The following is a 16,252-nucleotide window of genomic DNA, read 5'->3' as shown; positions in this document are numbered from 1 at the left end:
ATACACCGGTGTAACCGCGAATATTTACCTCAGTGATATTTTACCTCACTAAGGTAAAATATCCCTAGCGATTATTTACCCCGCGTAAAATTTCACTAGCGATTATTTACCCCACGTAAAATTTCACTTAGTTAATTTTACCTCTCCACAGGTAAAATTTCACTAGTTATTATTTACCCCGGTAAAATTTCACCACTGATATTTTCACTAGCGATTATTTACCCCCGGTAAAATTTCACTAGGTTAATTTTACCCTGGTAAAATTTAACTCTGTGATATTTTACCACTCCACAGGTAAAATTTCACCAGTGATTATTTACCTCGGGGTAAAAATCCACTAGATTTAATAAAATATTATTTATTTGAAAAAAATAAGTTTGGTTTAGGTATTTATTATGTGTTTGAATTCTTCATCTTACATCACCCTCTTTATAACGGACACCTCCAAATAGCGGACGAAATTTTGGAGACCGAGAGTGTCCGATATTTAGAGGTTATTCATTGTATACTAATTGTACTGAACAGTAAGTTGGGTCCACTGTATTTCTTATAGAATAAATAAGTTTATTACCTATATATCACGGTGATCTCCCTTAATGGACACCTCTCAATAACGGACACCTCCAAATAATGGTCGACATTTTGAGTACGACGACACATGTACTCATTTTATTTCCCCTCTTAATAGCCTAAAATATTTAATGTGACAAGTTCCGTAACCAGGGTTATGAAATTTAGTTAAGGGGGAGGAGGATAAGTTTAAATTAAACAAAGTTATTACAGTTTTCGAATATAAATAATATACATAATATGTACATTTATTAGGAGTAAAATTTTCAATGGTGGTGGGGGTGGGGGTGGTTAAACGTTAAACACTAAAACACCCAAAGGTCAAAACTCCCCCGACACCCAATTCGCCGACACTCGGTTTTTCGATCAAAAAACCAATTTTTAATAGTTTAAAAAAAAGCCTAATTCGCCGACAACAAATGATAGTGGTGACATGCTACGGTGGTATTGCAATAAAACCATAATATTATCATAATCTGTAAATTTATTTTATCATGAGTACCTATTAGGTACCTATATCTGGTATCGCACGTTATGATATTTGTTTAACTTATTTAATGGTGAATATAAGGTAGTAGCTATCACATGTTAATTGACATCCATCAATATAGTGCACTATTAAGTATATATTTAGTATATCCATCTATTAAGTCCACTGCGCGGTTTTCAAATAATGATTATGATTTTTTACCATGATACTTAATGACTGATGTAATATTACCATTTTATATTTTATATATTTATCATAAGTTATAATAACTTAATATAACTAAAACTAAGCAGGGATCTATTGGCAAAGTCAAAAAGTGATTTTTAATCCTCAATGGGTTTTATGTATATGTAAATGAAATAAATATCATCATAAAACATTCCAAACGGAGGCTGAAGAAAAAAATTGGTAAAATTTATTTGGGTTTTTCTTTTTGGGGGGGGGGAGTAGGGGTGGCTGGGGAAAAAGACCTTATTCCTAGTTAAGTTAACGTAAAATATTGATTTATATAAAAACATTTTAATAGCGTAAATTTATGAATTTTATCTAGTGAATTTTTACCGGGAGGTAAATATTCACTAGTGAAATTTTACCAGTGATTATTTATTTTCTTTCAATATTCACTAGGTATATTTTACCCCCGGTAAAATTTCGCTAGTGAATATTTACCCCAGGTAAAAATCCACTAGGGGAATTTTACCGGGGGGGTAAAATTTAACTGGGTCAAAATACACGGTTCCACCGGCACACGGACTTCAGGACGAGCGCCAACATGACCGTCATTAGCGCCTTGCCTGACATTGCGGCCGCCGGCCAGCGACGTAAATACGATTTCCGCCGCTCGCCGTCGTGCCGGCCGACCACTGCAGGGTCGCTTTCATATTCATACCGTCTTTTTTGCCTCGCCCCTAGTGTGAACAAACAAACAAATATAAACGGTTATAGAATCGTTGGTGATCTGAAAACGGTCGCGGTGGCCGTACACAAGCCGCGGTCGTTGTCCTGTTGTTGGAGTTTTGAATTAGTTTTCACTCGATATAATACGAAAATACCGAATAGGTGACAATGGTGACATAGTTTTGTGAAATAATCACCTATACAATGGATGGCAATAAATATGATTTGCTATTGAAAGTCAAATCAAAATTAATATCACAATAATAGTATACATATTATTTAGGTAGTTTTAATATTTAATGTTATTTCTATAATATATAGTTGCACTATAGAGGTGCATTTCTATTGTGTTACAAGTAGAATATATTGTATTTAAAAACATTGCTGTATTATTGACCTTATGTGAAGGCAAACATTTTTAATGATACACTAGAAACTTTTTATCCTTTATTTCTTTAAAAAATATCATCGATTCAATGCAGGAACGTTGTCAAGATATTTCAATGTCTCGGTTCATTCAGATTGTTGAAAATTATAAAATATCGAATATTCGCACGCGGCATTCAATAATTTTATGAAAACGGATTGTAGTAAAAAAAACATTACTCAGGCAGGGACTACTATTTTTAAATCTAACGTCTGCCATTCTGATTTATTAACAATGTCATAACGGATACCATATTACCATGACACCATGTTAGGTACTTATACGATGTGTTAACAAGTTTCTCATAATTACGCATCAAACATGTCACATACAACAAAACTATAACGGTAAGAAAACAATGTTTTGATTAGTTGAATTTCACAAAAAAAAAAAAATTAAAAAAAAAAACGTAAATCGGGTTATGGTTAATCTTGCCTAAATCTACATGCATAATTAATAATAACATATTATATAGATAATATATATTATAAAAAGCTTTAGTGACCGCTTTTACCTCTAAAACTTACATAATTTAAAATCTACTTTGGTCGAACCTACTCGATTAATAATAATTGTTCTCAAACGTATATTCACGAAAAGGTATTTATTTTTTTTGTCATTTTAGGGTTACGTGACAAACCATTACCAATATATTATTTCAATAAAATAATAATAATAATGTTTCCAACACGGACGTGTTCGTGTCGAAAAACACGGGTAACTTAATATTAATATTAATTTATTGATTTATGAAAATCGTTTGGTGAACGACAGTCGAAAGAACGATTGAATGAAGAGGGCGACATTAAAATAATAATTGACCAGATTAAAAATGTTGATATATTTTTATGCTTTGGATTGTACCTATGCGTATTATATTCCGGTAGTTCTAGTATTCTAATTGTGCATATTATTATGTAGAAGCAGTTGCGATTTTTTTTTTTTGTGGGTAATCGGTATGGTTGGTACGGGTGTAACTAATTAGAGTGTTGATCGCCGAGATAGCTCCTACAAGTTCGGCGGTTGGCTATATCGACTTGCGGCGTTAGGGATTCGGGTCACCAAATGAATACACAATATTTATAAATACAATTAACCACGTATGTGTGTGTACACTCATACAAATATAATAATAATAATATATATCAACATCGTGACATGATTATAATATATAATACATAAAAAAAAAAACTCTACCTAGCGGGCGCCCCAATATATATACTTAAGAATACTGAATAATACACAATACTATAATAATACACTTTCAGACCAAAGTGGTCGATCATACAAAATATAAATATATCGTTACAATGATTATGATATAATAATCGATAAATTAAGAATGAATACAAATCAATAATGTTACGACCTGACGGCTGACAGCGACATTCGCACGTCTCCACTCCGACGAGCTATAATATATCCTGATTGAATGGCAATAAGTGACGGCAACGGGTGGTACACTTCCCAGGCAGGCAGGTCACGGGACAGGAAGCTCCAGGGCTGATGGCGAAATATGAATTTGAGTGACCGTGACTCCAGCACCGCGCACGCGGTACACAACTGTGCGATCTCCGCAGAGAGTAATAAGTACGGGTATATGTGTATATTATTTGTATAATATATACAAGATATGCTGCGACCGATCACCAGGTGACACGTGGTAGAAATTATAATAATAAGACACACGTTAGCCAAAAATGAGAACCAAGCACGCTGGCGTAGTCGGCGGGAGCTGAGGAAAATGGTCCGTCAGTCTCAACCGCGGAAAACAGACAGCACCGGCCGGCGAATCTGTCCTAGCTCGCGACGAGTTGTCTACCGATGTAGGAGGGGTAGGGTGCTCGGTGAACTTCAACGCCGACGGCACGATAGCACCCGCCGATAATATCGGCGCGACGTGAAGTTGTTCCGATGTTCGAACATAGAGTTTAAGAGGGAGTGTTGAAATATTAATTTTTTTTGTAACACCACCCCCCGAAATTAATTTATATATACGCCACCATCTACTTCTGCAGCAGAAGTATATATATATTTTTTTTGAGAAATGTCTGTCTCAACTATGTTATACGTAGATAATTTCTTTATAATCATTAGACATTAATCACAAAATTAACGTATTACAATAGACATATAGACGAACATTATAGGGATGATAATGCGTGTGAGTATAGAAGGAACTTTTTACGAGGATATAGTGCTTATAATATTTAGAAACTAATAAAACTAAACGAATTCACCCTAATTGGCTGTCGTCAAATCAGCATAGTACATCCGTTTCTCTCTATCTTATCTAACAGTTTTATCTTATCAGTCGATATTATCGTGAATTGTAATATAGAGATAGAGATAGAGAAGGTAACAAACCAACAACAAATTTTTAATCCTTATTTGGCTATTTACTATCATAGACCTTATACTACTCATGACATAATAATACCTATATAATATATGTTTTGTCATGATATTAGTTAAACTCAGTATGCTCAGTATATGTACGTATAAGACGTAGAAAAAATAATAGATCCATGTTTACTATTGACTTAAATAAATAAAATAATAGCAAGTAACCTTCATATTCAACAAATCTTAATTACGTTGAATTAATATTATTCACTGTAATGATTTAAAATTTAATATATTGTCAATTACAGACTACAGTAAACTTGTTCTAAGTATAATCGCGCTTTTACTAAAACCAAACACCATGGTAAGTTGAATAATGAATATAATTAGTTTTGTTGACTCTATTTTTACTATAGGTACTTACTACTTATTGTATCTTCAATCTTGTTGTATAAAAGGTGTACAATGCAGGAGAAATAGAAAATGTCCGCGTTGCGGTACGTCTGCGACCTTTAAGCAAAAAAGAGAAATCCTCAGGTTGTGTCCCTGTGGTCGTGGCCGATTCTGAGAATGCAGCTGTTTTTGTGCAAAATCCAAACCCATCACATGTTGGTCCTCCTAAGACTTTCATGTTTGATTTGGTATTTGATTCTGATTCAAAACAAGTGAGTTGATGCTTGGTTAATAATTTTAATTTATTATTAATTAACAAATGAAATTAAATAGTTGGATGTGTATAATGAAGTGGCAAGACCGATTGTTGACAAAGTTTTCGATGGCTTCAATGGAACAATATTTGCTTATGGACAGACTGGTACAGGCAAAACATTTACAATGGAAGGATCTCATACCTCTCCTGAGCTTAACGGAATAATTCCAAATTCGTTTGCCCATATATTTGGTCATATTGCTAAAGCAAAAGAAGATGTCAAGTAAGTTGGTTTTATTCATTGTATTGTATAGAATGAGATTTAATTAGTTTTTACTAGTGGACAGATGGAATTATAAAGATCTAATCTAAAACAAAAATAATAATAATTAAAATTAAAAAGAACAGTAAATGATATATCATTATGGTTATTTTAGACATTTAACTGCCTAGTCATAATCTAAACTAAATAAATATGTATTATTTATTTTTGTTTTCATTAGGTTTTTGGTTAGTGTTTCTTATTTTGAAATCTACAATGAAGGCGTTTATGACTTATTGAGTAAACATGTGTCTACTGAATTGGAGGTAAAAGAGAGACCAGATGTTGGTGTATATGTGAAAGATTTGTCAACATATGTAGTAAATAATGCAGATGATATGCACCAACTGTTGATGACTGGAAACAAAAATCGCAAGTACTTCAATCAATGAATATAGGACAGCTAATTTTGTGTTTAATTTTTAGGTGCTACTGCTGCAACAGCCATGAATTCTGAAAGTTCCCGGTCACATGCAATATTTTCAATAACTATAGAAACTAGTCGACCTGATGTTACCGGTGAATACCATGTCAAAGTTGGCCGACTTCGATTGGTTGACTTAGCAGTAAGTATCAATGTTAGTTGTTGTTGTCTTTTACATATCATTAAGTTGTATATATTTATTAATTAAGGGTTCCGAACGACAATCAAAAACAGGCGCTCTTGGTATAAGATTTAAAGAGGCTACAAAAATTAATTTATCTTTATCAACTCTTGGAAATGTAATTTCTGCATTGGTTGATGGAAAGTCCACTCATATTCCATATCGCAATTCAAAACTTACTCGGATACTACAAGATTCTTTAGGAGGAAACTCGAAAACTGTTATGGTAAATTAATAACTTATTTTAAAGTCTACTCTAATATATTTTTTTGTATTATAATTTTCTGGGGGGGGGGGGGGGGTACATTATGGTTAATAATATTACATTTTTTTTTTTTTATGTTCTATTCAATCTGTTTCAAAGGAGAACAATAAGAATAATTGATGATAGAGGCTAAGATAAAAAAAAAATTAGAATAATAATATATAAAATGGCAGTTATGACAGATTGTAGAGGCCTTCCAGTGGAGGTACTACGACATGAATAAGATTTTTTTAGACTAGGTTATTATTGCACATATATTCATTATTCACTTAGGCTTGCAGGTCGTGACACAACTGTGTTTTTAATCTTATATGGGTTACCTGGGATAGAAACCTGATGATAGGTCAGACATTAAGGGATTTGTATGGTGGGCTAAGCCTAGGCGGCTATTGAAACGTTTATAATGTGTTTTCGCTAAATCATAATAATATTACATAAATAAATATAATTTTTACAGAATTCTCAGAATAAATTTTTAATCGAGATTATTGCTGTATTATATAGGTTATTATTAAGTCTTGAAAGTCCATGCCTGAGTAAGCATGCATTTATGCACTCAAAATTGACAAACTATGCATTGAAATATGCCTTAAAAAGTTAAAAAATATGCATTTATATGCACTTAATCATAAACAATTTTTAAAGAACAGGAACTATCCATTAATTTTTTTATAATACCAATTTATTTTTGTATGTCCCAATTAAAATGAAAAATTATAAACGATAGTTTTTTTTTTCTGGACAAATGTTGAGTTTTTCATAGTATTTCCATAGAATAAATGTATATTGATATGATATAATAATACAAATAGGAATATCTAATTCATGTCTAATATGCCCGGTAAAATAGAAATATGCCAGATAGGCAAAAATCTCTAAGTATGAAAAATAAGACCTCACATATATAACCATACCTTAAAAAAAATTATTATTAGCTTTTAGTACATTAAATATTACAGCTCAACAATTAACTTATTTATACAGATTATAGAACTAATTAAAATAAAACTGATACCTTGAAATGGTTTTCTGTCATCTAGCATTAAATACAACTTAGGAAGATTGATATGCATGTGCATTATTATACTAGGCTTTTTGGGAGCGGGGGATTTGGTTTTAACTCCTTCCCCTTCCTTGTTACACCACTGTCATACAGTTATGTATTATTATGTTGTTTAATTAATTTGTTCAGTGTGCTACTGTAGGACCAGCAGGCTTCAACTATGATGAAACTATTAGCACTTTACGATATGCCAACCGAGCCAAGAATATTCAAAATACATCTAAGGCTAATGAAGACCCTAAGGAAGCATTACTTAGACAATTTCAAATGGAAATTGAAGCTTTGAAAAAGCAAATAGATGACAGTAGTAAGGGTCTTAGTGAAGCAGATGATGATGGTGAAGAGGAAGGAGAAGAAGAAGGGCTGGTTGTCGGAGCTTCCGAAGAAGTAGCTAATGCAGTACAAAGCAAACGTGAAGAATTGGATGCAGCACGCCAAGAAATGATTAGGTTAAAAGAGAAATTGGAGAATATGGAGAAAAAAATAATTGTGGGTGGTGAGAATCTATTAGAGAAGTCTGTGGCACAAGAGAAGTTGTTAGAAGATTCAGCAAAAGAGTTATTAGATAGAAAATCTAGACAGATGAATTTAAATATGCGTTTACAAGAAGTGCAAGCTGAAAAGATGGATACTGAAGATAAATATAGTGGTCTGCAAGAGAGATCAGGAGCATTAAGTAAGAAATTGAAAAAATTATCAGCAGCCATTTTAGCTGTTAAAGAAGATCTTAAAGATACTGAAGACGAGAATAAAAGAGAAATAGTGGAATTAAAACAGATTCTAAAACAGACATCTAAAGAGTTGAAGATGCAAGAAGTCATTATTGAGCATTTTGTCCCTGATGATTACTTGGTAAGCTATTAAGATTAAAATGAATCCAATAATTTGCATTTATTTGTTAATATAATTTGTCAGTATCTATGTATTTCTAGAACTTGTCTTACCCACAAATACATTTTTTTAAAAGAACATTTTATCAGCATGTATTGTTAAAATAAATGTAAATAATAGTGATTTGATCTATCATATGATTTGAAGGGGAATCTGTTTTCTAATTGAACTTTTAATCATATTATAAGTATAGCATTTATAGATATTAATTAACTTACTCCAGTAAGTATTAACCTCTAGTGTCAATTTATTCTAATATCAAGATTTGGTTCGCGCAATATTTTTTTCTTTCTCAGGCTCATACGTAACATACATGAAATGCTTTCACCTAAATTTTATTTTTGAGGGTAAGACAATATTTCATTTATTTATTTTCAAAATAAAAATTGTATATTATGATCTTAAGTTATATTTAAATAGCATTTTTTAATATGCAAAAGTAATTAATATTATTATTTTATAAATATTAAATGGAAAACGACTTTGAGGGGTTTAAGTTACGCTTGATGACATTTCATTTTTTTTTTCAATTATGGGTTTTCATTCATCTATCTAGATAAGGCTATTTACGGCCATTGTAAGGTGTTACATCACACTCATACCTATGTTTTACTTATCTCAGGAACTCATAAAAAAGAATTCATTCTGGAATGAAGAAATAGGAGAATGGGAACTAAGATGTGTAGCATATACTGGGAATAATATGGCAAAAGAGTTGCCTAATGATGAAGAAATTACATTTGAGGTGTGTTGTTATTTTATTCTTTTGCTCAGATTATTAATATATTATATATTCTAGTAAATTTATATTTTTAGTATACTTATTGACAGTTGAATATTTTTATTACTAAGATTGTAGCTATTGTGATTATTAAAAACATTTGTGTTTTAGACTCGCCGACCAGATTTTTCACATGTGTATTTAACTTACAAGGACAAAGTGCAGGCTAGATCTAAGTCGAGAACTGGAAAACGAACTTGATTATTTTTTTGAGAATATACCCTATTGTTCTTATTTTCAGTGATGTCAAAAACCTAGTCATATTTTTACTTTTTATAAGAATGTATTACAACAAATGATTGTTCACTCTGTCTATTTAGTTAAGTTTTGAAATATCCACATCATACAAGCATTTACTTTGTTTTGTGGTTTTTTACTTATAATTTATAATTAGTAAAGTCCAGATTTTGGATAGTAAAATATTTTAATAATAATAAAAAATAATATATATATATATTAACTTTTTCTTTCTATAATGTTATGAGAATTTCTTGGGTATGATATTCACAGTCAAGTTAAAATACAAATTATTGATTATCTATCCTATATTGTTTTCCTAGACTTTGTATCTTTTATTCATCGAAATAATCTGTTAATAAAAAAGAAATTAACAGTGGATTTAAACAAATTAATTGAGGTAATATAAATATATTAAAAAAACTCATTGAAAGTATAATTGTATCACTATTAGTTAGGACAGCTTTGTGAAATTCTCAGGAGTAGAAATTTATTAGAAATTACTAACAATATTTGCAATTTTTAGGATACAAAAGGTTTAATGTTCTAGAACTTATCCAAATTATAAACAGAGTCCAAAAAATTGTAAATGTTTTATACTTATATATACATATATAAAACTTTTACAATTTTTCTAGATTACCTGTATACACAAATGTAATTATGAACATAGAATTTTGAATACATTACAATATATTTCTATTCATGGGAGGGTAATAATATCTTAAGTTAAACTTCATAAATCAACTAACACTTAATGCGAATGATTATAAAAGTAACTATATACAAATTATGTATATATCGTTTTCTTTATCTTATCCTAGTTAGTTACATTACTAGGCCAGTTAAAAAAAAAAACAACAATAAGCATCCCAATAATAAGAGACGCTCAAGCCGGAGGTGCATGTTTAGTGACCTCGGCTGTTACGACATTTTCATCTAGACAGTGAATGTGATCTTTCTTCTTTATCATGAAGTCTCTGGTGAGCAGGTAATTTATAAAAAAATTGGTGATCTAAAGCTTCCTCCATGGTCATTCGTTGAGTTGGCTCATATTTGAGCAATTGAGAGATCAAATCGAATAATAGTCGGTGGTCTTCTTCTTCAGAACTCATGTATCTCTAAAAAAGTAAATAAAAATATTATAATTACTTAAGCTAACAACATTTAAATAATTTAATTAACCTTTAAGGGTTTGCAATTTTCTCTAACATATCGTCCAGCAGAACTGGATTGGTCCCAATCTAATTTGCTATGATAGAAATATTTTGTTTTACTTCTTCTGGCCATCCTATTCAAATTTATAAATCATAATTATTAATTACCAATCATTGAATTAATCATTAGAGTTATGTTTACTTGTAAGGTATTGAGCCAAGAATTCGCTCCATCATTGCAAGGTGTTCACGATTATCATGTGTTTGGAATAATGTAATACCCAAATAAAGTTCAAAAATAATGCATCCAATAGACCATACATCACATGGTTGAGCCCAACCAAGTTCTAAAACAACATTAAGATATTAATATAAATACACTTGAAAGTGAGGGAGAGAAATATTTACCTAAAATAACTTCAGGTGCTCTATAATGTCTTGTTGATACAACTGTACTATGGTGTTCATCGTCAAATGTGGCACTACCAAAATCAATCAATCGTACTTCGGTATCTTTAATCATTTTGTACGCACGCTTCTGTGTCAAACAGCAATTTGAATTTATTATTATATTTATAATTGATAAAGGGTCAAATATTAATATTTACCTTTTTTTGATTATACTGGGTATCATATTCAGATTTGACAAAAAGTATATTTTCTGGCTTTAAATCAGTATGTGTCAATTTATTGCGATGTAAAAATCTCACAGCATAACATAGTTGGTAAGATATATGACGCACCTGATCAACTGTGTATGGTTGATAGTTATTTTCTTTCTGTAAAAATTATTCAAATAATTATATAAATTTATCATTTAGTTTATAAATTATTAATAAAGCTTACCAAAAAGTCGAAAACACTTAGTCCCAGTAATTCAAATCCAATGCATACATGTCCTCCAAATTCAAAGTTATCAATCATTCGAACACAAAGACTAATAAACAAAAATTAAAACATTATTTAAACAATGAGGTTTTAATAGTCAATTTAAAAATCATACTTTTTACTTTCTGGATCCTTTGCATTTAGTTTTTCTAAGGCATTGATTTCTAAACGCGCTGCTTCTCGATATTTTTCAACGTTTTTTATTATTTTAACTGCAGCAATTTCATCACGACTAAAAAATTTGCAATTTTAATATATTATTAACATAAAATTGTTTACTTTTATTATTTTTTGGCCTATATTAATATTAAGATTTGAAGGTAATTAAACATCTGTTAAAATTCCAAATGGGCTACAATAGTTCCCCCCCTCCCCACCTGCATTAAAATATATTATAATAGATATACAGTTTTTAAATTGCCAAGTTGAAATGTTTTTTCAATGAAAAAAAAAGTTAATTTTCCATCCATTAAAATGATTTACATAATTAACATTTATACGTTAATGATGATTAATTAAAAATTTAACTTTTAATAGTATTGTATAGAAAATATACATGCAAACAAAAATAATGATTTATTACTTACTTTTTCAAACATTTGGCACTCACTACCTTACCAAAAGTACCTTCGCCAAGGGTTTGAATGATTTGATCTGAAATTTTTCAAAGTATACTAGATTAATACAAATATAAATGAAAGATTGCATCTTCTGCTGGGACAGACATTGATAATATTATAACAATTAAACAATAGATCAATAGATTAAAGGCAAATCTCATATTCGCAATACCAGGTGAAATTTTTAAGAAAATTTAACATGAGAATTCGGAGAAAAATGTTCTCTTATTAATTTTTAATATTAGAATAAGAAATTTAGCGAAATTATAGGATATTTTTTCGATAATTTCTGATTAGTCAAAACAGTAATAGTATAAATAATGTGATGTATATAAAAAAATTTACAACCAAACATTAAGTGGATGAGAAAAAGTATCTAGTTGTCCCCATTCAGCCAAAAACCACAAATGCACGCGCTAATGTTTCATCCACTTATCATTTTTGTACATTACTGTTTTTTTTTTTTTTTTTGTATTTGTTTTAGAAAGAGTAAGTAATCATTTGTAAAATGTAACTGGTTCACGAACATCTATCGGCCAGATTGTCTCCATTTTTGTATATCAGATGTCCCTCTTCGTCATCCACAATGACTGGACTTCTTGCTCGCTGCTGTTGAGGGTGATCAAACAGTTGCCGTAATTGTTGTCCCAATATTCATCATGTATTTGGTAGGAATTGATTATTAGACGCCCGGACACACACACACGCGAATTGTTGACGGCCGATTGGTATTCGTACGGGATTTGTACATTCAGGTGGCGCACCAATTTTCAGCAGTTGCGTGTTTAATCGCCCGCAATCATAAAGACAGAAGGACACAAGGCAAAGGAAAGCCTCGTTAACAACTTTTTTCATATACATATACATATTCTTACAAATATAAGCGTTATTTTACATATATTTTGATGAAATATATATAAATTAACTATAATATAGTGTGTGAATGTGTATGTTTGGGTTTAAAAATAAAAATCAATAAAAAAATATTCTACCTTTTGTATATTATATATATTATAAAATCAAACAAATGTCACATTAATATAAATCATGGACACACATAAATAATGGTTATCAATTATTATGAATTGATAAGCATAAAATATTTTATTTATTTAAGAATGATTTTTGAATATTACCTTTTTTATTTTAGAAAAATGCCAAAGTCCCATTGTTTTTAATTGTGAACTAACAGAGAAATTATATTATTTTGAACCTAAATGTAGTCAATAGAATGTAAGTCATTATACAGAATTTATGGTCTTATCATATTATTGAACATTAAAAGTAATAGTTACTACTAACTACTTATTATTTATTACTTATAAGCATGAAGCAATAGTTATTTGTCTGTACGCAATATTGTTAATTTTATTTATATAAATTGATTTAAATTGTTTTTAACCTTCAAATATTATATATTAATGATACAATCAATTTTTTATTTGTATATTTATAGACTTGATAGTTGCTATTATAAAAGTGGCTACAAGAGTTATAAACCTACAACTAATAATACATATATAAATTCCCGCGTTTTTAAATCATCTATTTATTTGTAATTAATCAAACATTCTTAACCACGTAAATAACAAATGATATATGAGGGGGGAGTAAAATAACATTAACTTAATGTTGAACACGCGCGAAAATAGATAGCTCAGCATGGCCTATATATTTTGTGAGCTCTTGGCGAGCAGCGGTAAAAGGAGGCCCCTCCTAACTAAAACGATTTATAAAGTGACCAACCAATTACACAATTAGCAATTTTTTACGATTTTTGTAAACAAATTTTCAAACGAATTTTTTTTAATCTCTATAATATATTAACACGAATTTACTATTTCAAAATAATACGCACATCGGCTTATTGTATAAATTTGAATTAAAAAAATCGTAAAAAGAATTAATTTTAGAAAGCAAAATCGGGGTTTAAAAAGGTTAATTTTTTGAGACGATAAGCTAAAATTAATTGATTCACATATTTTACACTTACGAGGAACGAACTTTTTTTTTTACAATTAATTCAAAATTACTGAAGATAATTATTTTGTTAACAGCATCTATTCGATACAACAAATGATAATTTAAATAGTTTCCTCTAATTAAAATAGATATATATGTATACGAATCATACTCATACAACACACGTGACAAACTTACGCCGCTGCTCACAGAAGAAGTAAGAATGGAAGAATACTTTTGTTGGCACTTAGTCAAAACACTAGGAGTATCATCATTTTCTTCGTCATTGTCCAAGGCTGAATATTTCATAATCAATGTCTGTATCTCCTTACGCTTGGCTTCACGCTCCGTTATCACAGGGTCTACAGCTTGTGCTACAGGTTCGGGTGTATGTATTGTAGCAGTGATGGTTGTAGGAGACCGTTTTAACGGACGTATAGATAGAAGTACGTTAGGTTTATGGCGACGATACGGAGTCTTTTCACGTGGTGTTTGGTGAACAAAAGGATAAGCCTTTTCGGATAACAAAACTGTGGTAGCACTTTTAGTGAGGGGCCTTTGTTGTCTTCGGTAACGATGGGCATCTAAGGCGGATAAATAACGATCTTCATTACGCACAGAGTATCCAGATGAATGAAACGGGCTAGGAAGATAGGAAGACGATGACGATGACGAAGGAATATTATGATTTCGCGACGTTTCGACGGGTTTAAGTTCAGGTTTACGGATACACTCAGATGGACCACGAGATCGCCCGGTTATCCGGTTAATAAGACTGGAACAAGAATCTGATAACATTTGGGTGACACTAACGGTCGACGATCGAGCGTACCTAGTGCGACGCTTTTCAGACGGAGCGTGGCCATTCATCTCTGGAGGAAACATTAACCGAACTTATGACTTTATATTAAAAACGTGATAAATTGAAAATGAATAAACTGTGTTTACTGAATGATCTAATGTATCTACATGGCCCTGGTTCGGAAAACTGTTGGTCAACTGTATTGTGGACCTGGCATACATGAAGCGGCCCTCGCACGCTAAGGCAATCATCCAAAAATCTATTTCTGTGTCAACCGGACAGCGTAGAAAAAAAATCCCGACCTCTTCTGTAGAAGTGTAACGTGGGCCACGCGTCACAGGCTTTGTTGACAAAATTGTATTTTTTCTTCCCCCACAAATGAAAATATTAAAGTATTAATGACTAGTAGTGGCCTCGAAAGACATTTATTTATATTATGAGTAGACCTATACTTTTTTAAGTTATTGAAAAAACGGGGTATTAAATTTAGGTATACTGTATTTAGACTATTTCAACAAACACCCTGATAATTTTATATTTTATACATCTTAATAAAATAATAGTAAAAATTCTATATTATATTTTATTAAAATTTTTTAATTTTTGGCCAAATGCTTTATTACTTACAATAATAATTATTTTTTTATAACTTTTATTTTCTATTATTTAGGTATAGTAAATTATTTCCATATTAAACTGTGACAACTTAAAATATAATTAAACAAAAAAATTATTTTAAATACATAGTTTTATAAAATAAAAACATACAAAAACTACAGATGAAGTTATTTCTTATTAGTAACTAATTTGATAGTAAATACCGTTTTAGATAATACTGACTGGATTTACGGGCCACCAATGAGCATCTACTAACACGGCAGCAGGCGGTTGGGGTGGTCTGACCCTGTGTGCAGTTCTGGCTGAACGATTACGACTGTGTTGTCTAACAACAGCACCATCCGTGTGATGCCATGGTGGTACAGGCCGTCGCCTGAGGGTATGTTCCTCAACAAACATAAGTGCAAACACGACATCCAACAGCCTACTGGAGGCGTGATGTTATTATCGAAACTGAGCCAGAAGTTTAGAGAGCGTTTCGATAATATAAATTATGGAGAGACGTATAGTTTATATTTAGATGGCATGTGATTGCAAATGAGGAAAATAAACTGTAGAGAATTCAGTATTAAAATCCCTCTCCCTGTGAATCTACTAGTTTAGATAAATATATATTACTAATTATAGAATCAGTTTTCAACATTGTATACACCAATTTAATT

General features: G+C 31.0%; 2 protein-coding genes across 3 annotated transcripts; one reads left to right on the top strand and one right to left on the bottom strand.

The window, feature by feature from the left end:
* The first annotated feature begins 4,744 nt into the window (after positions 1–4,744).
* On the top strand, positions 4,745–11,480 carry LOC107165752 (kinesin-like protein 64D). Its single transcript, XM_015514132.2, has 9 exons — positions 4,745–5,094; positions 5,189–5,395; positions 5,457–5,662; positions 5,883–6,073; positions 6,128–6,267; positions 6,335–6,532; positions 7,764–8,486; positions 9,148–9,270; positions 9,418–11,480. Exons 1-9 carry the CDS (start codon positions 5,092–5,094, stop codon positions 9,505–9,507), a joined length of 1,881 nt encoding a protein of 626 aa, XP_015369618.1. The 5' UTR covers positions 4,745–5,091; the 3' UTR covers positions 9,508–11,480.
* Doa (CDC like kinase darkener of apricot) lies at positions 10,123–15,550 on the bottom strand. Of its 2 annotated transcripts, none has more exons than XM_089228336.1 (10): positions 14,369–15,550; positions 12,736–12,814; positions 12,176–12,242; positions 11,704–11,820; positions 11,547–11,637; positions 11,309–11,479; positions 11,109–11,238; positions 10,903–11,047; positions 10,729–10,834; positions 10,123–10,664 (listed from the first exon to the last, which is right to left on the bottom strand). In XM_089228336.1, the coding sequence occupies exons 1-10, from the start codon at positions 15,053–15,055 to the stop codon at positions 10,479–10,481; spliced, it is 1,779 nt and encodes a 592-aa protein (XP_089084462.1). In that variant the 5' UTR covers positions 15,056–15,550; the 3' UTR covers positions 10,123–10,478. The 2 variants fall into 2 exon arrangements, with proteins under 2 accessions (XP_089084462.1, XP_015369619.2); XM_015514133.2 differs by having other exon boundaries at positions 12,736–12,817; positions 14,369–15,549.
* Positions 15,551–16,252: the final 702 nt, after the last annotated feature.

This window comes from Diuraphis noxia, unplaced genomic scaffold, assembly GCF_037042655.1.
Source record: "Diuraphis noxia isolate RWA-SAM2 unplaced genomic scaffold, SU_Dnox_SAM2 contig0005, whole genome shotgun sequence".
Taxonomy (NCBI): domain Eukaryota; kingdom Metazoa; phylum Arthropoda; class Insecta; order Hemiptera; family Aphididae; genus Diuraphis; species Diuraphis noxia.
The sequence above is the reverse complement of the archived record's forward strand: the minus strand, read 5'-3'. Positions and strand labels throughout refer to the sequence as shown.

Excerpts from the sequence above, each read along its gene's own strand:
- Doa (XM_015514133.2), bottom strand. The coding sequence starts at position 15,055 with ATGTTTCCTCCAGAGATGAATGGCCACGCTCCGTCTGAAAAGCGTCGC. Across the intron at positions 12,243-12,735 it reads AGACAATCTGGCCGATAGAT|ATCAAATCATTCAAACCCTT; the intron begins GTTCGTGAACCA and ends GAAAAATTTCAG. Across the intron at positions 10,665-10,728 it reads AAAATTGCAAACCCTTAAAG|AGATACATGAGTTCTGAAGA; the intron begins GTTAATTAAATT and ends TTACTTTTTTAG.
- LOC107165752 (XM_015514132.2), top strand. Across the intron at positions 5,663-5,882 it reads AAAGCAAAAGAAGATGTCAA|GTTTTTGGTTAGTGTTTCTT; the intron begins GTAAGTTGGTTT and ends TGTTTTCATTAG. Across the intron at positions 6,533-7,763 it reads GAAACTCGAAAACTGTTATG|TGTGCTACTGTAGGACCAGC; the intron begins GTAAATTAATAA and ends TAATTTGTTCAG.